Source organism: Oryx dammah, unplaced genomic scaffold, assembly GCF_014754425.2.
Source record: "Oryx dammah isolate SB20612 unplaced genomic scaffold, SCBI_Odam_1.1 HiC_scaffold_19, whole genome shotgun sequence".
NCBI lineage: Eukaryota > Metazoa > Chordata > Mammalia > Artiodactyla > Bovidae > Oryx > Oryx dammah.
Genome location: NW_024070203.1, coordinates 15,815,097 through 15,835,368, shown reverse-complemented (window position 1 = coordinate 15,835,368; position 20,272 = coordinate 15,815,097). Strand labels below are relative to the sequence as shown.

Genomic DNA, 20,272 nt, shown 5'->3' with positions numbered 1-20,272 from the left:
ATGGTCCTCAGATCTTTGTACTCTCATCTACACTTTCCTCCCAGATACGTTCATTCAGGTCCTTGGTTTTAATTACCACCTAGACAATGGTGGTCTGTATTTCACTGCTCCAGCCTGAACGCCGGGCTGGAATAGCCAACCGGCCAGTCAACACTGCCACTAGTGTTTCAACGAAATTGAGACTTTATTTACTCTAAACTACACCCCTGCCAAATTTGCTCCTCCTGGTTTCCCCAGATCAGTAAACAGCACCACCATCCTTTCCCTTAGCAAGACCATGATGAAGTAAAATTTGTATTTTACGGCAAGAAAAGGAAACAATTAAATTTTAAATTCTGTTGGGCCTCCTTCTTCTCTCCCTGATGTGCAGTGTGCACCTGCATTTACATATTCACCAGAGCTCCTCAAAGTCAGGAGTGCCTGCTCAACTGTGAAGATCAACTTTTTTTTTTTCCTTTCTTTTGATGCTAACAGTGGAACTTCTAAGAACACTGTGCTTTCTCAGCTCTTTAGGGGGTCGTGTGACTTGCTTTGCACGTGCTTACCTGGGTTGTGTATCCTTGGTGAACTCTATGTAAAACATCAGTATGGTGCTCGCTTCGGCAGCACATATACTAAAATTGGAAGGATACAGAGAAGATTAGCATGGCCCCTGCGCAAGGATGACACACAAATTCGTGAAGCGTTCCATATTAAAAAAAAACAAAACAAAAAAACCCATCAGTATGTCATTTTGATGTACAATCCTCTGTCTTGAAAATGTACCTACTATGCCTTTGACTTCTAATAGGTATTAAGGGCTCTCAGAGCTTTCTGAGAATCTGCTTCTCCGATATAATCCTCTGGCTTGAATAAAATCCCTTTTTTCTTCTTGATAGTTAATTGAATTTTCAGAGATTACCTGTTGGCTCTATCTTCAAATTAGGTCCCCCAAATCTACTATAATCTACCATATCCACCACCTCTCTCCATCCCTGTAACAGTTTATCTGCACTCTCTGTCTGCTTCCATTCTCACTCCTCTATGGCCTATTCACATATGGCCACTTGAATTCCTTGCAAAACTTAAGTGGGGCCTCCCAACTCTTCTGGAAAGAATTCCATGATTTACAAGACTCTATCTGATCTAGCCCGTGGCTATTTCCTACCATTCCTAACTCACGACACCTTCAGTCACACTAGCATCCAACTCCTCACTTGCAATCACCTTCAACTCTACAATCTCTATCCTTGCGACTCCTCTCTGGTCTATTCACGTTCAGAAGTCAGAGGCATCTTTCTGAAACTTAACACACATCCCATCATCCCTCTGATACCTTTCAAGCACTTCCCATTTTTCTTAGAGTATAATCCAACAGGACCTAGCCCCTGGCTACCTCTCGGACTTCACCTAGGACACCTGCCCACAGAGCGGTCATTTTGCGCTTCTTAAAAGGGTCCTCCCTCGGGGCCTTTGCCTTGCGGCTCCTCTTCCCGGCAGAGAGCTTTCTAATCAGTAGGGTAGTTTTTTCTCCTCACTGCCCAGCCTTCTCTATTTTTGCCTGGGTTTCTCTCTTCCCACGCTGTTGTCCTTCAAGGAATTTCTCAGCGTCCTAAGGCCGAACCCTCACCGACAGCCGCCCCCACCCCACTCAGGTCGCATTTCCGCTCGGCGCGCACAGCCGCGGGAAGAGCGCGGCATCACGGGATTTGTAGTCCGCCCCCGCCGCCGCGCCACCCAACACTACAACTCCCACGGCGCAGTGGGACGTCGCTCTCCTACACCGACCGTGTAGGCCGGCCACCTTGCGGCTGGTAGGGGCTGCCGCCGCCGCCGCGGGGGCGGGGCGCAGAGATGGCGGACGTGGTCGTGGGCAAGGATAAGTGCGGGGAGCAGCGGTTGGTGTCTCTGCCCCTGTCCCGCATCCGGGTCATCATGAAGAGCTCCCCTGAAGTGTCCAGCATCAACCAGGAGGCGCTGGTGCTCACCGCCAAGGCCACGGTGAGGCGGGCCGCGCGGGGAGGAGTTGAGAGGGGGACCGCGGTGTGGGCCGCCCGAAACCATCGCGCCTCGCCCCGCCCGCCGGGCTCTGCGCGCTGCCCTGTCCATTTCGGGCCCCTGCCCTGCCGCCCCTTTTCTTTTGAGGGCCGCCTTACGCCCCTCTTGTATCGCGCGCGCCCCACCTCCCGCGCGCGCTCTTCGCCCCGCCCCCCGATGCTGCTCCTGCCCTCCTTCGCGCGCCCACCCGCCCTCTCCGCTCCCGCCTTCCTTCGCGCGCCTGGCCGCCCGCTTTTTCCGCTCCCGCCCTCCTTCGCGCCCTCGTCGCCACGCCCACCCCGTTCCCGCCGTCCTTCGCGCGGGGGAGGGCTGGGCTGCGCGCGTAGGCGACTTTTGATGTCCCCTCCTCCAGCGTCACTGTGCCAGGGGCCCCCACAGCCCCTCCTTTCGTCGCTTCCGGTCTTTCAAGAGGCTTTGGGCCCCAGCTCCTTAAACGGTTCAGGGAGAGGGCCCGCGGCTTCCTCAGGAGGTGCGGCCGGGTTTGGCCGCTTGCCCACGCAGTCCCGAGTCTCCTGGGCCAGTTGTATAGTCCACGAGTCGTGTCCGACTCTTGGCGACCGCGTGGGCTACGGAACCCCAGCCTTCACTATCCCCCGTAGTTTCGTTGAGTCGGTGATGCCATCCAGCCATCTCGTTCTCTGTCGTCCCCTTCTGCCTTCAGTCTTTCCCAGTATCAAGGTCTTTTTTAATAGAGTCGGCTCTTCGTCTCAGCTGACCAAAGTATTGGAGCTTCATCTTTAGCATCAGTCCTTCCAGTGACTATTCAGGGTCGATTCCTTTAGGTTCGACTGGTTAGACCTTCTTGCTGTACAGTAAGGGACTCTCAAGAGTCTTCTCCAACACCACAGTTGGAAAGCATCAATTCTTCGAAGCTCAGCTTTCTTTGTGGTCCAACTCTCACATCCATACATGACTAGTGGAAAAACCATAGCTTTGACTATAGGGATCCTGGGCCAGAATTGAAGTTTTAGGCCCAAATAATTGTCTCTTGATTTGGTCTAGGTAGGCCAGAACCTTCCTGTTCTTCAGGTTTCTGCTTCAGTCTTTAACTTTCCTTGGAATCCATTTTCCAGCCCTGTTGGTTGGGTAGACAGTGTCCCGAGGGTATGTTGGTCAAAACCGGAGCTAAAGGAAGTAGGAAATTGAGTAGTTTGGGGATATTTGTACCATTTCATTCTGTAGATATTAAGGAGTTAAGAGTTTTGCAATTACTTCTTTAATCCCTTACTAACTCAATTAGATGGCTTTAAAATAAAACATAGGCTCATTTCAGGTGGTTGCCTTAGGAAAGGTATCTGGGTAGAACAGGAAATTGATCACTTTTTACCTGCAGGTTGTTGCCTTAGCGTTGTAGGGGGACCACCCTACACAATGTACATTGAATACACAATGTGTGTTCCTGAGTGCAGAGAATTTTTGGATGGTCTCTTGCCCCTCTTTAACTGTAGAGGTTGGGCATTAAACAGTTATGATTTATTGCTTATATTTTTTTTGTAAGTTAGAAATCTAAAATAAACTTTTAGGAAATCCCTGTTTTCCTGCCCACTTTAATTCAGCCTTACTCTATTCCTGACCTCTTATTTCTCCTTTTATTTCTCCTATAATTTGATGAACCAGGATAATCTGCAATCATTTAAACTTAATGTAATTAAAAAGTGAGGTCTGTGGTAGGTTTTCAAAGCACACCTTTCATTTTACTTTTTCATTTTGTTTTAGGAACTCTTTGTTCAATATCTTGCCACCTATTCCTACAGACATGGCAGTGGGAAAGAAAAGAAAGCCCTCACCTATAGTGACTTATCGAATACTGCGGAGGGGTCGGAAACTTTTCAGTTTCTTGCAGGTACTTCACTTTTGAAACAGTCTGGTTAAAAAAAATAGTAATTACAGTTTTTCCTCCACTCATTTTCTGCTTTCACTGAAATAGACATTTTGGTGCTTTCTCCAGGTGCCACAGTTTACCTGGCACAGGACCAGAGGTTTAGTTTTATCTATTTGAGTATGTTTGTAATGCAGTTTACCTAGAGCACGAATTAAGTTGGCAACCTGCAAAGGGTGTCTGGGCAAGCCGGGCAGGCCCACCCCTCAGACTCCTCCTTACCTGGGGAAACAGAAACTCATCATTGTTGTCGTGGAACAAGCTGTGTGCACCACAGCTAAAAAGAGCTTAAGGTGATCCTCGGGGCCAGCGCTGTGTCAAGTGGGTTGGACAGAGTTGCTTCCAGTAGTTACCAGCACAGAGAAGAGCATAGTTTGCAATCAGTGAAATAGAAACAGGTCACTAGTCAGGAGGCAGCGCTAGTTTCCTGCTATTTCACCCCAGAAATGTAGTCTGAAATTTGTCTCGTCTTGGAACCAGTTTTAGAGGTCATAGCAGGGACTAGCATGTTTTGAAATTTGCATTGCTGATGTTAGCTTTATGTTTTTAAGATATATTACCAAAGAAGATTTTAGCTAGTAAATATCTGAAAATGCTTAAAGAGAAGAGAGAAGAGGAGGAGGAGGAGAATAACAACGATGAGAGTGAGGACGACGAAGCAGAATCCTGACCCCAAAGATCAGCCTGGTGAGGACCCTCCTGGATTAGCACCTTGGCTGTGAAGCAAGTGTTAGTCTGTCCACCCTTCAGAGACTTCACGTACATTATGTTCTTCCCTGGCTGAGACCAAGCATAATGCACCTCTGCCATAAATAGCCAACAGGAAAGGAACCCAGACAGCAGCCTCTCTTCCCCAAGCCCACACTGCTCCTGGAGTGGGAGGGGACTGCGAACAGGCTGTGTACCGGAAGGCACAGCCCATCTGCAGCGCTGAGCTCCAGAGGCAGAGGGACTCTGCTTAACTTTCTAGTTTGAAGATAGATTTTCAAGAACTTGTAAAATACCAGTTGTGTAGACTCACATATGTATATTTTGAAATTAGTTCTTGTAAACAGCTAGATCCTGTTTTAGCTAAATATGTAGTCTGTAGGTAGGATTTTTGTATTTCAAGACAATCTGGCTTTGTATTCGTCCAAATACTGCATTTTTTTAAACTGTAAAATAAATTTTTCTTTTTCATTAAAAGCTGTATTTTTTTTTTACATTTTAAATTGGAGGTTACTTTACAGTATTGTGATGGTTTCTGCCATACATCAAGATGAATCAGGTATACATATGTTCCCTCCCTCCCACCTCCCTCCCTATCCCACCCCTCTAGGTTATCCCCGAACACCAGCTTTGGATTTCCTGTGTCATACAGCAAATTCTCGCTGGCTCTCTATTTTACATATGGTAGTATATGTTTCAGTGCTACTCTCTCAAATCATCCCACCTTCTCCCTCCCCCACTGTGTCCAAAAGTCTCTTGTGTATGTCTGCGTCTCCGTTGCTGCCGTGTAGATAGGTTCTTCAGTACCATCTTTCTAGATTCCTTATATATGCGTTAATGTACAATATTTATCTTTCTCTTTCTGACTGACTTCACTCTGTGTAATAGGCTCTAGGTTTGTCCACCTCATTAAAACTGACTCAGATGCACTCCTTTTTATAGCTGAGTAATACTCCTTTGTGTGTATGTACCACTTCTTGATCCATTCATCTGTCAGTGGACATCTAGGTTGCTCTGTGTCCTATCTATTGTAAGTAGTGCTGCAGTGAGCATTGGGGTGTATGTGTCAGTTATGGTTCCCTCAGCATATATGCCCAATAGTGGGATTGCTGGGTCATATGGTAGTTTTATTCCTAGTTTTTTAAGGACTCTCCATACTATTCTGTATAGTGGCTATATCAGTTTTCATTCCCACCAACAGTGCAAGAGGGTTCCCTTTTCTCTACACCCTCTCCAGCATTTATTGTTTGTAGACTTTTTCTAATCCGTGTGAGATGATACCTCATTGTAGTTCTGATTTAAAAGCTGTATATATTTTTATAGTAAAATGTTTCACGGAACTAGTTTTAGAACCCTCTCGTATTCTTTTTTTTTAAATTAGTTTAGTTTTGGCTGCCCTGAGTCTTTGTTGCTGTGTAGGATTTCTCTGGCTGTGGCCTGTGGGCCACTCCTAGTTGGGTCTGTGGGCTTCTCATTGCGGTGACTTCTGTTTGCATAAATTAGTTTAGTTTTGGCTGCCCTAGTCTTTGTTGCTGTGTAGGATTTCTCTGGCTGTGGCCTATGGGCCACTCCGAGTTGCGGTCTGCGGGCTTCTCACTGCAGCGGCTTCTCTGTTTCAGAGCATGGCTCTAGGTGCATGGGCTCAGTAGCTATGGCTTACAGGGTTAGTTGCCCCGAGCCTTGTGGAATCTTCCCCATCAATGATCGAACCTGGGTCTCCTGTGTTAGCTGGCCAACATGTGGGATCTTAGTTCCCCAACCAGGGATCAAACCTGAGCCTTCTGCAGTGGAAGCGTGCAGTCTTAACCACTGAAGTCCAAAAACAAGCACTGTCTAATACTTCTATTCCTGGAGAAAAATTTCATATCACATTATTAAATACACTAAGAAATATTACCTCTGCCTAAGCATGTCTTTCTTAAAAAATTACAAAGCATTTTGTATTATTGAAGATCTCCATCATTTTTACTGTTCCTTCATAGTAATTGTTTTTACTATCCCCAAGAGAAAACCATAAGCCCTATTTCTATTCACATAAGGTATATTTTAGCTCTTGCCTTTTCAGGCTTTTTTTTAAAATAGAGTTTGAATTTTCATCCAATAAAATCATCCTTGAATGTCCATTCTGTTGGTCATGTCAGCAGTCAGCATATACAGAACGATCCCGTCACCCCAGATGTTCCTCTGTATCCCCTTGAAGTTAGTTCCTTCCCTTATCCCCAGGCAGTTGCTCCTGTTTTGTCCCTCGTTTTTAAATTTTATTAAAATATTTTAAAATCCACTTTTTAAATATACAGGTTTTTTAAAAAATAACTTCATGTATTTATTTTTGGCTGTGCTGGGTCCTCATCGTTGCACAGGCTTTTCTCTGGTTGCGGCGAGTGGGGGCGCTACTCTAGCTGCGGTGCGTGGACTAGCCATCGCAGTGGCTTCTTCTGTTGCGGAGCACAGGCTCTGGGCTGTTGGGGCTTCAGGAGTTGTGGCTCCCGGGCCCTAGCACAGGCTCAGTAGTCGAGGCACACGGGCATGTGGGATCTTCCTGAACCAGGGGTCAGACCTGTGTCCCCTGCATTGGCAGGTGAAGTCTTCAGCACCGAGCCCCCGGGGAAGCCCCAGCGTGCAGTCCTGAGCTCTCACAGAGGCAGGCATGTAACCGCCGTCACTGAGGTACAGTGCTCCCCACCTACGCCCTGGCAGTGGGAGTCCCAGGCTTCTTCTGGAAAGGGCCATAGAGAAATACTTTTCAGTTTTGTGGGCTACAGAATCTCTCTCTACCAGACAACTCTTACTAGTTCAAAAGCAGCCACAGACAACACATAAAGGAATGAGCATGCCTGTACTTGAGAAAACTTTTCTTTATGGACATTGAAATTTAAATTTTGTATGATTTTCATGGGTCACAGAATCTTTTGACTTCTTTACAACCATTTAAGAATGTAAAAGTCAATATTATTAGTTTATATGCCATACAAAAACAATGCACCCACAGACCATGGTTTGCCCACTCATCTTTCCAGGATGTCATATAAATGGAATCATATAGTATGCAGGCTTTGAATCTGACCTTTTTAGTGTAGTGCACTGGCAGGTATCAGCAGTCCATTCTTCTTTACTGCTGAGTAGGATTCCTTTGTATGGATGTACCATTTGTTTACCCATTCCACAGGTGAATGGATACTTCGCAATTTGGGTTGCTTCCTATTCTTTGCCCCACCCCCCCACACCTGTTTATTTTTCCTTTTTAAAAATCTGAAAAACTTATTTCCATTTTAATTGTTAGAAATAAAGCCCTATAAATATTTGATACAGGTTTTGTGTAATTGTGATTTTGTGTTGTGATTACTGTTACGTTTATCTGAATTTTTACATTTTCTATAGTGAACGCATATTATTTTTTTAATTGTTCTTAAAAAAATAGCTTTAAAACAAAAACTTTGGCCTGCTTTAGCTCAGTGTCTATCCTAGAGATTCTCAGCTATTTTCCTGTTTTCTTAATCCTACCTTCCTTATTTCTCAACATGACGTATTCTTTCCAGTACAGACAGAAGTCAGACAGCCCAGAGGGAGGCCACCAGGCAGAGAGTAAGTGACCCACCAGGCTCAGGCCCCAGATACAGTCAGCTGTATCCCACACAACATGGAGCTCAGGGGCTCACACTTGATTGGGGTTTAGCTGAATGACTTTTTACTTCACCCTTTCTCATGGCTGCTAGAGTAGGAGGAACACCCACCTTATCCTGGATACATTTGTTCCAGCCAGTTCAATCAAGGTTTTTATCCCCAGACTCCCAATTCTCAAGGGGCCCAACGTATAAAATAAGGCCCTAGACTTCTGTCACCCAAGGCGTGCTTCTACCTCAGAAGCCTGGAATTTTAACCTGTGTGGATGGAAACCCCCGAATAAACACATGAGTAACAGAAGGTCTTTGGGAGAGGCCACTGTAAATACAAGGAATTTTATTTTCTTTTTTGCTGACATACTATGAGGCAAAACAAAATTGACACCATACAAAATAACTTTATAAAATATCATTCACATCATATTTTATCAGATTTACAGCATTCTGTGCATGTTAAAGGTTATGTAAGGAGGTGAAAAAAACACTATGCCAAACTTTTTAGTATTAGTTTATATACACACAATAAGAAACAAAACAAATAACTGTTAGGTTTTCCATGGATTTATTGCAAAAATAGTGCAAACTACTTAACCTAGTAAGCTGTAAAACAAACTCGAAAGGACCCAGCTAAGCTTAAACACCACAATAGATGCTCAGTCTCAGCCTTTAGCTTTCTTCACCAGTTTAATCTTTGTCAATTAAGACCACTCCCCGTCTGTTCAGTTTAGGGCGAGTGCTGGGAACAGAGAAGTGTCAAGACCGGCTCTTCAGAGCCCAGATGGACGCGGCTGCCTAGCGCCAGCAATACCTTTAGGATCATGCTACTTTACTCAATGGCAAGTTTGTGAGGTCTGTGTTGAAAACATTAAAATGCCATGATGTTTAAGTCTGACCTTAGGAGTAAGTCATCCAACCTCTTGGTGATATGGAGAAAAGAAGAAAGCAGCATGAACAGAAAGGATTAGAAACATTATTGTCTGCTTATAAACATGGTATCCTTTTTCTCAGGTGTATTTGGGTAAAGTATTAATCTCCTGGTGGGCAACCTTTGAACCAGATATTGCAGTAAGTTAAAAAAAAAAAAAAAAAGATACTGTAACCCTACAAGAGTAACTTTAAGATCTCTTCAACAGCCTGTTGGGGTCCAAAAAGCATATATCTAAACAAATAAGAGCAGAACAAAATGCTACATATACAAGCTAAAGAAACAAAATGCAGCATATTCAGGTTCTTTTTCTTGAGGTACCTATATAAATTTAATCACCTGCCCCAAAGTACTCTTGTTAGGTAAAAACAAAATGCTTACTGATGAGCCAATTATAGGGCATTTATTATTATTGAGAAAGTGCAACAACGCTGATCTTTACATGCAGCATACTAAAGGATGATTTACTCTTTACAAAATATAGCTTACGTATTGACCTGATGGAAGTTTAAAAATTAAAAAACATTTAACTAGAATCATCCCAATTTTTTTTGAGATCCTGCAGCAAAAAGCCTCTCAAATCAACCTTCAGAGTTTCGCCACTAAGGAATGTTGGTTCTCTTGTAAAATTCAGAGATCTCTTTAAAATAGTAAAACTATATACTACAGGAAAGATCCCTAATTTTTATTTCTTATTGGTATAAAATCAAATTCTTAAGACTCCAAAATATTGTGTTACCTTCAAAGAATTAAAAAAGACTGCCATAGTAGGAAAAGTCTAGACTTGTAAACTGCCAAATATAAAAGCATGGAAAGTCATCGATCTCCTATCTTATTTTCTCACCTGCCAGAAAGCTTTCCTGACTCACAGAAATCCTGGGGTGCTGTGCAGCACCCCCTGCTCCCCTTCCCCACAGCCAAGGGCTCTCCCTTCCTCTGTCGATGGCTATCAGCACCCCCACCAGGAGGTCGGGAGAGACTAAATCGACAACAGTCCATCCGTTGCTTGTGAAAGGAACTTATAAAATATGCCTGGGGCGGGGGTGGCAGGGCAGGCGTGATGAAAGAAGCAAGGACAAGAGTGTGTGTGAGCTGTTTTGGCCACCCCTTCATTGGCACAGAAAATGAAGTGATAGCTACAGATATATGCATAGAAGAGTTTGAAATTTGCTTGTAAAATGTCATATTTGCTCTTGGGCATAATTTTTTCTTTTCACAAGAGGGCAGTTGGGATTCCAATATGTGTTAGTAGTTAGCTGGGGTGATCTCTCAGATTCCAAGGCCAATTGGGCTTTTTCTCCCCATGTACAATATAAAATATTTAATTTCATACTGATTTTTTCAATGTATTAGGATTAAACATGAAAGGCACAAAATAAATAAAAATATTATTAAATAAACGGAAATTATGTTTTCAAGCTTTGTGTGGAGTTATATATTTCACTGTTTTGTTACTTTTTCCAATTTAGTTTGACAGGCTTAGTAAATAGCACCCAACTGTTTAACTGAGGTAGATCCACATTGTAAGGAAAGCTGGGTCCCCTCCATTTTATGTCTAAATTTAAGATGCTTTTACAAAAACAAAAACCCATTTAATCGTAAGCAGAAGCAATGACAGGTGGCACTACCTGAAGAAAGCTTAGAACATGAGCAGGTCTGCAAAGATTTATACCCAAATCATACTCTCCATCAGCCATAAAAACATCTCAAACTGGAGGGAAAAAAAAAAAAATCAAACATTTAAAAATAACCCTGACAAAGTCTCAAGACTTTCAGAACAGGTCTTTGACCAACTGCCACAGAAATGCACAATGGTCCATTTTCATCAAGCAATGGCAGCAGCCAGACCAGAGAGCGAGCGAGCGCTGTATCAGTGAAAGTTTCCCTTTGTAACTCCAGAGAAAAGACTTGTTGAATTAAGATATAGCATCTTGATCTGAACAGTTTAAACTCATTCTGCCTAATATTTTTGCATACTCTGAAACTTACAAATTTAATATCCGATTAAGGCTTAATTTAAAGTGGCATTACCACCTAGCATCATGCAAGCATGGAACATCCTCAAAACACACAGAATGGTATTAAACTAAAAGACAAGGACAGGAAGCCTCAGAATCGTATTTAGCAGGTACTATAATTTCATATTTAATTTTACAATTCATGTAGCAAATGAAAAGTTATACAGAGGCCAATGCATATAAACACTAGTTTATACAGGAACTGTCCATTTACACAACAGCACTGCACGGTCTCTATACTGCAAGCACACGACGCTGCCACGTAGACCCACCGCACAGGTGAACGCGTCCGCAGACAGCACGCACAGTACCGCCTGAAATGAGGCCCTTCAGCTGCTCAGGGTCTTAGAAAACAGTAAACTTTACATGGTCATAGTACATTTTGATTCAAAATGTCTTTCTAAAATTTTTTTTTTTTTTTTTTTTTTTTGCAGGGGGGAAATTAAGGGGAAAGATCTACCTATGGAACTTTTGAATTCATTTTTGGTTTTTTCAATTATTTTATAAAAATAAAATAAAACTAGAAAAGTTGATAAAACTCAGGGGTAAAAACCCCTCAATACATATTAGGTAAGCAATCTAAAGTGTACCAGAGGTAAGAAAAAATCTGGATTTAGACACTACATTCTTATGTTTAATGAGTAATTAGCCACTTTGCTGCACAGAAACTCACAATTATTCCCTTAAAACTTTAAAAAGTAAAAACTCACTTGCCTCTATAATTAGAAAATATGAGTTGATACCTTGAACAACTACATTTAAAATCCACGGTCAAACTCAGGAGGCGACTTTCAGTTTAGTGCTAAACTGCAGACTTCCCAGGATTCTAGTCACATGTGTATCTGGCTTTGAAGAGGAACCCAAAGTCATTGCTGTACAGCCCCTCTGCCAGCTGGTGCCTCTGCCTTTCAGGAGGGAGAGTGAGGGGAGAGGAAAGGACCAAGAGTGGCCACCAAGAAGGCCTTTTAAGTTTAAATAACATTGGATCATTTTCCCCACTTAAAACCATCCACTGACAGAGAAGGGTGGCTTTTAACTGGACCATCAGCCAAGAAATCTGCTCAACTCAATACCTGGCTTGGAAAAGTCAGAGCTAAAACCTACATCTTCGAGGTGGCAGAGCCTGAGTCCTGTGTGCACGGCTCCAGGTGACACCACTCCCTGCACGTTACAAACCACCACAAAGAGCACTCCAGCACCTGAGACCGCACCTGACCTCTGAGTCTTCACACGCATCTCACAAAGACACAATGCCAGCTCCAGTTCCTTCCTGAAAACAAGCTCGTCCTGTTACACTCAACATTCTTGATGAGTGACTGTGAGAACAAAACCCCCGGGTTGGCCGGTGGTCACGGTCAGCGCCTGACTGAGAGAGGTGCCGTGGACAGATGTGCTGAGGGCCCGGGAGGAGCCCCCAGCCAGAACCCAGCGGTTCCTGCAGGGGACCGTCTGTGGGAGCCAAGGAGCAGAAGCAGCTTCAAGGGCAGAGGGCCAGCTTCCTTCCAACAACAACGCAGCCCTGATGCGATTCCAAAAGGACCCCGAGGACTGGACGCGAAAGGCACAGAGGCTGAGATGGGGTCTTCAGAATGTGCTCCACTTGGCACCACCAGAGTCCAGGGAGGCCTGGGCACCACCTGCCTCCTGGGCCAGAGGGGCTGCCCTCGCCCACACCTAGGGTTGTTGCCAAGCATCTCCAGAGCCCAGAGGAGCCCAGCACTCCCCACACACACCCAGTTCTGTCAAGTCAATCCTGGGATCGACTCCCAGGTCTGAGGACGTTGAAGATTCCAGAAGTACTGAATGAGGTTGGCCTGAACACGAGGTTCCCAGAGACACATGGGGCGGGGGTAGTCAGTATTTTGTGTTTTAGCTTTAACTCTGAACTACTCACATCCAAGGAAGTTGTAACTAGAGAGTTGTAACTAGTTCCAAGCAAGTTGTAACTAGCCTCCTCTGACTGTCTGAAGGTTAGGACTCAACCCTCAGTCACACCACCAGGGCCATCTAAGGTCTAACACACTGCATTTCTCACAGCAACCAGTAAGACAGAAACGTGTTAACAAAAGCACCAATAACCTCCTTCAGTTCCCTCATTTTTAGTGACCTTTCATGAGCGCAAAGGTGGTGAGGAGGGAGCAGCCCCACATTGGGACCCCGAGGGCCTGCGATTCTGGCTGCAAACCCAGTCAATGAAGAGCCCAGCAGCCACTGGGCTGAAAGCGGGTCAGTGGATGTGGCGGGCACCCCCGCAGGCAGCCCCTATGCCCACACCCCTTGGGGTGGTCTATCTATAGGACAGCGTGACTGCAGAACTGCACATTCTTAAGACTGCAAAGGGCACTTGGCGCTCTGGGAATTTAGCACAGCATGTGGCATTAAAGGCAAGGGCTTCCTAATGGTGCCCCTGGAACCTCTCTGGGCCAAAGTCAAGGTTGAGGCGCGTCCAGAGGAGCTCGGAGCCGCCCCCTCCCACCTAGACGCCTGTCCCTCCAGACTTCGGAGCAAATGCTCACCTTCTGAAGACGAGAACACGAGGAACCTAAAGAGAAGATGCAAAGGAGCAGAGGGTGAGCCTGATAGGCCCACAGCAGCGTGTGGGCACAGCACATTTCTGACGGCAGAGTGGTAAATCACACGGGATGCCAAGCTCTCCCAGGGCAGCCGCCCTGCAGGGGGCGTGCAGTCCGGAGCACCGGCAGCGGGAACCACCGCCTGTTCAGGATGCTGCCGCCCTGGCCCCTGTGCTCCTCTCAAGCAAACGGCCTTGGATTTGAAGAGAACATTTTGCTTTTGAACCTCGGCTCGTTTTAAAGTATGGAGTGACAGCACTCAAGGGTTCCCAAGTCAGAGGTCAATGACACCCGCACTGCATTTTGAAACCACGCAGCTACTGTAAAAGAACTATTTGCACGAGAGTTGGTGTTTAAGCACCTTTGTGATTTTACAGAGTGTACAAAAAGGGAGAAGAGAGGAGGAGTCACTTTCAACCCATTCATAAGTAAAGCAGGAAAGAAAAAGTGCTTCCTTATATCAGATAGGACAGGGAAATGCCAGGACAGCAGGTCCCTTCCAGGTCCCGCCACCCAAGGCCCTGCACCCGAGGGCGGCACAGATGGGCCCTCGCGCTTCCTTCCTGCTGGCCACTGAGAGTCCCAGCACTCGCAGCCGGGCAGCCCTGAGGAGTCCCTGGTCCACTCGGACAGCCGGGTGCAGGGAGGGGCCTGCCTGGGGGTCACAGTATGGCACGCAATGTTCAAGCCAGAACTGAACAGAGAGGTGTTCACAATTCTGTTTATTCAGGCAACATTTTGGCTATTTTCAGTGTGGACAGCTACACTTAAAAGCAAACATGAATCTATTGAGAATTCAGAGGTAGCCTTTATCTGTATTAATTTATTTATTCTTAAACTAAAAGGTACTTATGAGAAACCACCTTCTGTAGTGATATGGCTAAGCCAATACATTCACTTTAGACAACAAAATGGCAAAACATCCAAAAAAAAAGCGTTAAGTGAGGGCGCCAAGAAGGCGTCAACGTGACGGGAACACACCTCAGGTGACTGGCTGGCGTGGGTGTGAAAGCTCCTTTGTGTGTCTGCTACTGGGGAGCCTGCCCGCAAGTGGAATCACTCGCTGGGCTGGAGCCCACACTTCTCGTCTAGCCAACACATGAGGCCCGGAGGGACAGAGAGCACTGGGGCTCAGGTCTGCTTGGCATCCACGGATTAAGCCACAGATGACCGTTCTGACACAACAGCGACCTCACGGCTTTCAAGTGACGGCTGACCGAAGAGAAGCAAGGGGACCCCGACTCGCTAGTAACACTGGCCGTTCAGACACTTCCTCTCCAAGCTGTCAAATGCTGGACGGAGGTAGAAGCAAATGCTTTAGGGAGTCATGGCAAATAACAAGGAATTAAACAGACCAGAAGTATTCAAGGGATTTACAACTAATCCTCTTAGAATTAAATCCTCAGACCGCAAGGAGGGAGCGCACTCTCCTTCCGATAGACCACAAACTTCCTTCCAGAAAAAGACGGCGAAGAGGCTAATTTGTCCTTCATGAATGGTCAACACACGCGTGCGTGCACACGCACGCGCACGCGCACACACACACACACACACACACGCACACAAAGACACGGCTGCAGAGGGGAAGGGCAGCAGGCAGCCCACACAGCTCTCACACAGAATACTGGGAAACGTGGCAGAGTCACTGGAACAGAGCAACGCGCTGTCTCACACCACTTCTGCTATCCGAAACCTATTTACAATCGTTTCAAACAAGTACAGCAGATGCAAAGTTGGACATAATAAAAAGGAGGCTGTCAAAAAATCAGTGCAATTAGTTTGAGTTGAAAATTTTCCTTACAAAAAGTCAGCATGTGTGTGTGACACGGACAGCCCTATTACACAGTCACACGTGCACTGTGTCTACACTGAGAAACGTCACTGCAGCCGCAACTGCTGGCACGGCAGCCAGAGAGAATATTCTTGGTTGCTTTGGGGGAGGGCTTTAAATATAAATAAGGTATCTGCATTCTGAAAGTGAGGTGTATGAACACTGAGGAAGTTTCTATTTATTTGTACATTCCTTTTCTCATGAGCGTGAGAGATGAGTTAGAGAGAGGTCACAGGAAAATTCTATGGCTTGTCCGGGCCACTGGGATTGTCCACTGTCTGGATTATGTCAGCTTCTAAAGCTCCTCCTAATTGAACTACTTTAGGTGTAGGAAAATGCCCATGAAAAAAATCCTTTGAACTGTCCAACAGATCAAAGTCCCACTCAAGGATTCTGTCAGATCCCAAGGGACGGCTCCATGAAGCAAGCCGAGCACTTGCCTGGGGCCGAGCGGCCGAAAGAAGCCGCCCCGGCCTCCAGAGGCCTCCTCGAGGCAGTCTGGTCTCCCCGCTGCAGGACGCTTGGCTGGCCTACCCTTAACGTATTGTATCAAATATATAATCTGCCTGAAAAACTGCCTTGTAAAAATAAAATTTAAATCACCCTGCAGATCAATGCAAAATTACACTGCTGCATATATAAGAAAAACAATTCATCCAGAAAAATTACATTTGTGGCTTTCAAAAATAAATCATCCAGCAAACTCGAAGGTAAACATCAGGTAATTTATAAAAGTTAGGGGAAATAATTTCTATCATATTCACCAGGTACCACATGCACGGGAATATCCATTATCAGGCAAATCAAACCAGAGCGGAAAGGGAAAAAAAAAATAAATAGCAACATTTGCATTTAACAACAATAACAGTAACGTACAATATATATCAATACCCACCCCCCACAACCCTGCTGTAGTAACTGAACTTGAACTGTCTCTCTTAAGGAGCACACGCTGGGGTAAACATGAGCCACAGCACTGACTGCGGCCAACTTCACACAGCACACAGAGATCACTCCACCTCTGACCAGGCCCTCCCGGGGAAGGCCAGAGTGGCCAGGGGTGTCTCGTGGTTCCAGGGCGCAAACACCCATGCACGGAGTGTGAGAATGCTACCAAAAAGCAACACAATCTTGAAAAGGAGAGGCAGACCCTAAAATGTAGTATCAAGTGTATCTGTGAAGACTTTTTGAAACAGAAAACCAAAACCCAAACAATCCCTTTCTACAGGTACAGGTATGCCCAGTTTTACAAAAGGCATCTGAACCGGGGACATCTGAGCTTATCAAAGGAAGTACACCAGCAGCAGGATGGCATCTCAGCAGGGCCAGAGGGCTCTCCTCATGGCGACTGACACCGCTCCCTGGGTTTCTTTCATCACTTAGCAATCAGGGCGAGAGCCTGTCGAACAGACTAGGAACTGGGGAAGGGAGGGGACTACGTCAACTTTTCTTCGGGTGAATGTTACCAAGTACATTAGGAAGAGCACCCAGATAAGAATCTAATTCAGACACCTCTTCTAAAGAGATGAGATAACTCCCAGTTTTCCTTTCAAATGAATCCAGATTTCTACATCACAATTTTCACATTCAGTCTGCTTAAAGCAAGGCACACCTTCCGTAACAGTGGGGTGGGGCAAAGCCAGCGAGCGGACACCTCTGCAACCTGCATGAACCTCAGGAAACCCTTCAAACACGGGCGGAGTCCGGAGGTGCCCGGAGCCCCTCTCGGGCAGGCCTCGAGGTCACTCTGGGTGGGCTGGGCGCGACCTGCTCAGACAGGCAGGGGGCCCTCTCGGCTTCCACGTGAGCAGGGCTTGAACTCACTCTACTGAAATCTGAGGTTTCATGCTGTCTCAGAACTTATCCTAATAATGGGGGGATTGGTAGGAATTTGGGAAAACAGTTCTTTACCTGAGAAATTGTAACTACAGCCATTAGAATTCTGAACCATCAGACATGCACAAAGTTGTGTAGCTATCCCAGCTGGAGACGTCTGGTTTATGAATGCTCTTAAGTAGTAAAAGTTTTTATAAAACAAGCCTAGGGCTGTAAAAAGTACCCTTCTCAAAGTACTTTGGCCCTCTAGAAAGAAAATTCTTCTTCAAAATGATTTTTTTTTTTTTTTTTTTTTAAAGAATTTAGGTCTTATTTTCTGCCAGCCTGTAGTCTTCCCCAGACCATTAGCTCAGAAGACGTCTTCCTGCACTGCCAGAAGGGGTGCCTGGGGGAGCTTCCTCTCCAGAAGGTTCTAGATCAGTTCTCAGACTCCAGGCAGCCCAAGCCCCCAGCTGATGGTGACAAACTCAATGCCCAGCCACCTGCCCCGGAGGCTCTGACTCGGCAGCGAGAGCGGGAGACTGAGTTGTTTTTACCACCGCCATCCCGACCCCCCGAGATCCTGTTGCAAGTGGTAAATACATACCTTGGAGACACACAGTTCTACATGATACTGAACATGGCTGAAAACTAACCTCACTGAAGACTTTAAAAGTATTTTAGTGAAAAGATTCCCTCCTTTGCTTGAATGCTCCCAGTAATTAAGCCAAGAGTGTACTTTACTGGTGTCCCTCGGAATAGGAGAAAGTGCCACTTGATAATAAAATGACAGGGAATTGCAACAATTCTTTAAGCAGAGGCTTCTGTCATTTAAAAAGAAAAAAAAAAAAGATACAGCAAGAAGAGACTAATGCCATTAATAAGACACCCACATGTGCACACACGTGTGCGTGCACGCACACACACACCACTCTGAGTATATACTGACACAAATAATATTCATCCCTTTGTCGCTGCCCCCAAAATCCAGGCCAAGAGTCCCCTACAGCGTGTCCCCCCAACTCCTGGCCCCTCAGAGCCCCCGTACAAGATGGAGGCAGGCGCTCACCCCAGCAGGAGACACCCCAGCGCAAGAGGTCAGTGTCAGGCCTGGATGGGCAGGGCCATCGGCAGGGCCTGAGGAAACCTACAGGCGTGACGCAGCGCTAGGGGAAGGCTCGTCTCCTTCCTGGACTCTCTGTACTGACCATGGACTTGATTTCTGTAACAACTGCCTACAAGGACAGAAAGCCCACTTAGCACAGCGGAGCTCGTCGAGCTGTCCACAGCACCACTCTCACTGCGACGGTTTCTCGACTGGCGAACCCACGTCTGGGGCCAGGATGCAAATCCTAGCAGAGGGGCTGCCTCTCCCGACACCCGGCCATCAGCCACCCGCTGAGGGCAGCGCTCCTTCGCAGACCACTGGCCTCTTGTCTGGCAGAGGCCCACCACCAACAGCCTTCCCTAGTTTCAGTGCATAGATCCTATGACGCTTGGCTAACACACCACACGCAGAGATGTGCACGCTGCTACACGGACTCGTTCCTGGGAGTGGAAGGACACATACATTCCATTTGTGCTTAATCGGCTGAGCGACACACGAGGGTGAGGGGGCAGGGAAGCGGGAGAGACTGCCAGGAGCACACCCAGGCCCCTGGAGGGTCCAGGCTGTGCACTCAGCATGCGGGGGCGGGCCGCGGCCACACGGAGTCAACCGCATACTCCTGCACTTCGGCACTGAGAACCACAAGGGGTGGTCCAGGCTCCAGAACTCTCTTGATATGCTGAACAGATCACAAGAAGCACCCCGTAGTCAATAAAATGAAAAACAGCATCTATCTACCACATTAATACTGCAAACCAGATATATATTTTTTTCTCTTACGTTAAAGACATAACAGTGAAAAAGGATTGTACTGTATTTATCACCACAGACCCGTATTCTTTAGAAACTTTGGAAAATAAATGTCACAGTCCTATAGGACAAATCTTATGATTAGCCTGTCGGCATATTGTCTTTCTTTTCTTAAATAATTTTTTATTAAAATGGCACTTGTCTGCCAATCTCTCTGGACCTGTAAATGTTAATGAACACACACGGCCCATCTTCTGCCACCGCGCCCTCCTCCGAGCTGAGCGGAAGGCGGCCAGTGGCAGAACGAGAGACCCCGGGCGTCTCGCCTGGCCCCTGCCCTTGGGTCCCGGACAGCTGGTCGGAGCCAGGTCAGGAGCACGCCGGCATCACTCTGAAATAAACTTTAGTGACAACGTCAGAATGTTCAAGGCTTTAAAACCACAACGTGTTTTGTGTTGCTTTCACTCTCATAGAATGTTCACAGCTAGTTTGAGCCCATCAAATTCATAGAGAATCATGTGTTAAAAATAAGTAAATTGAATGACCAAATAAATTAAAAATGTTTTAAAGCCCTGAGTTCATAGACTGGTTTTAGGAGATTTTTAGGAAACACGGGACTCTATTTCAATAAGCAGCTTATAAGATTTTGGCAAACCATATTTCCTACGACAATGGGGGTCTCATACAGGTCTGCAGTTCAAAATCCAAGTTTGAAATCTGGGACGGAAGGCATTCTGGAAAATGGAGAATCTACTAAAATGGATGACGTGTCATGTCGATGCTGGCTGTCACGGAAGGGCTGGGCATTTGTTGGTCTGAGTGTAGCTGGTCTCGTGTGAATCCCACTCGGTACACAGTCGTAAACACTGAAACATGTCAAGCAAAGTACATGGTGCGCAGCGTGTCCTGGTGGACCTGCACTGCCTTTGCCAACGCCTGATGGTCTCGTCCGTTACTCTGCCCGGAGGTATGGCTTCCTTCAGCACTGCGGGGGTGGAGGTGGGGGAG

The 20,272-nt window shown here is 46.1% G+C and overlaps 2 protein-coding genes and 1 non-coding gene across 3 annotated transcripts in view; 2 read left to right on the top strand and 1 right to left on the bottom strand.

Annotated features, from left to right (window-relative positions):
• The first annotated feature begins 590 nt into the window (after positions 1 to 590).
• LOC120879144 lies at positions 591 to 697 on the top strand. Its single transcript, XR_005724712.1, has one exon. It is a non-coding gene; the product is annotated as a U6 spliceosomal RNA (small nuclear RNA).
• A 1,009-nt stretch (positions 698 to 1,706) lies between these two features.
• Positions 1,707 to 5,115, top strand: CHRAC1 (chromatin accessibility complex subunit 1). The gene is made up of 3 exons (XM_040261740.1): positions 1,707 to 1,980; positions 3,754 to 3,880; positions 4,468 to 5,115. The coding sequence occupies exons 1-3, from the start codon at positions 1,834 to 1,836 to the stop codon at positions 4,584 to 4,586; spliced, it is 393 nt and encodes a 130-aa protein (XP_040117674.1). The 5' UTR covers positions 1,707 to 1,833; the 3' UTR covers positions 4,587 to 5,115.
• Positions 5,116 to 8,564: 3,449 nt separating this feature from the next.
• Positions 8,565 to 20,272, bottom strand: part of AGO2 (argonaute RISC catalytic component 2) — a 49,115-nt gene continuing 37,407 nt past the window's right edge. The window contains exon 18 of the mRNA XM_040261739.1: positions 8,565 to 20,249. Within this exon, the coding sequence (XP_040117673.1) occupies positions 20,141 to 20,249 (109 nt within the window). The 3' untranslated portion in view covers positions 8,565 to 20,140. The remainder of the gene's footprint in view (positions 20,250 to 20,272) is intronic.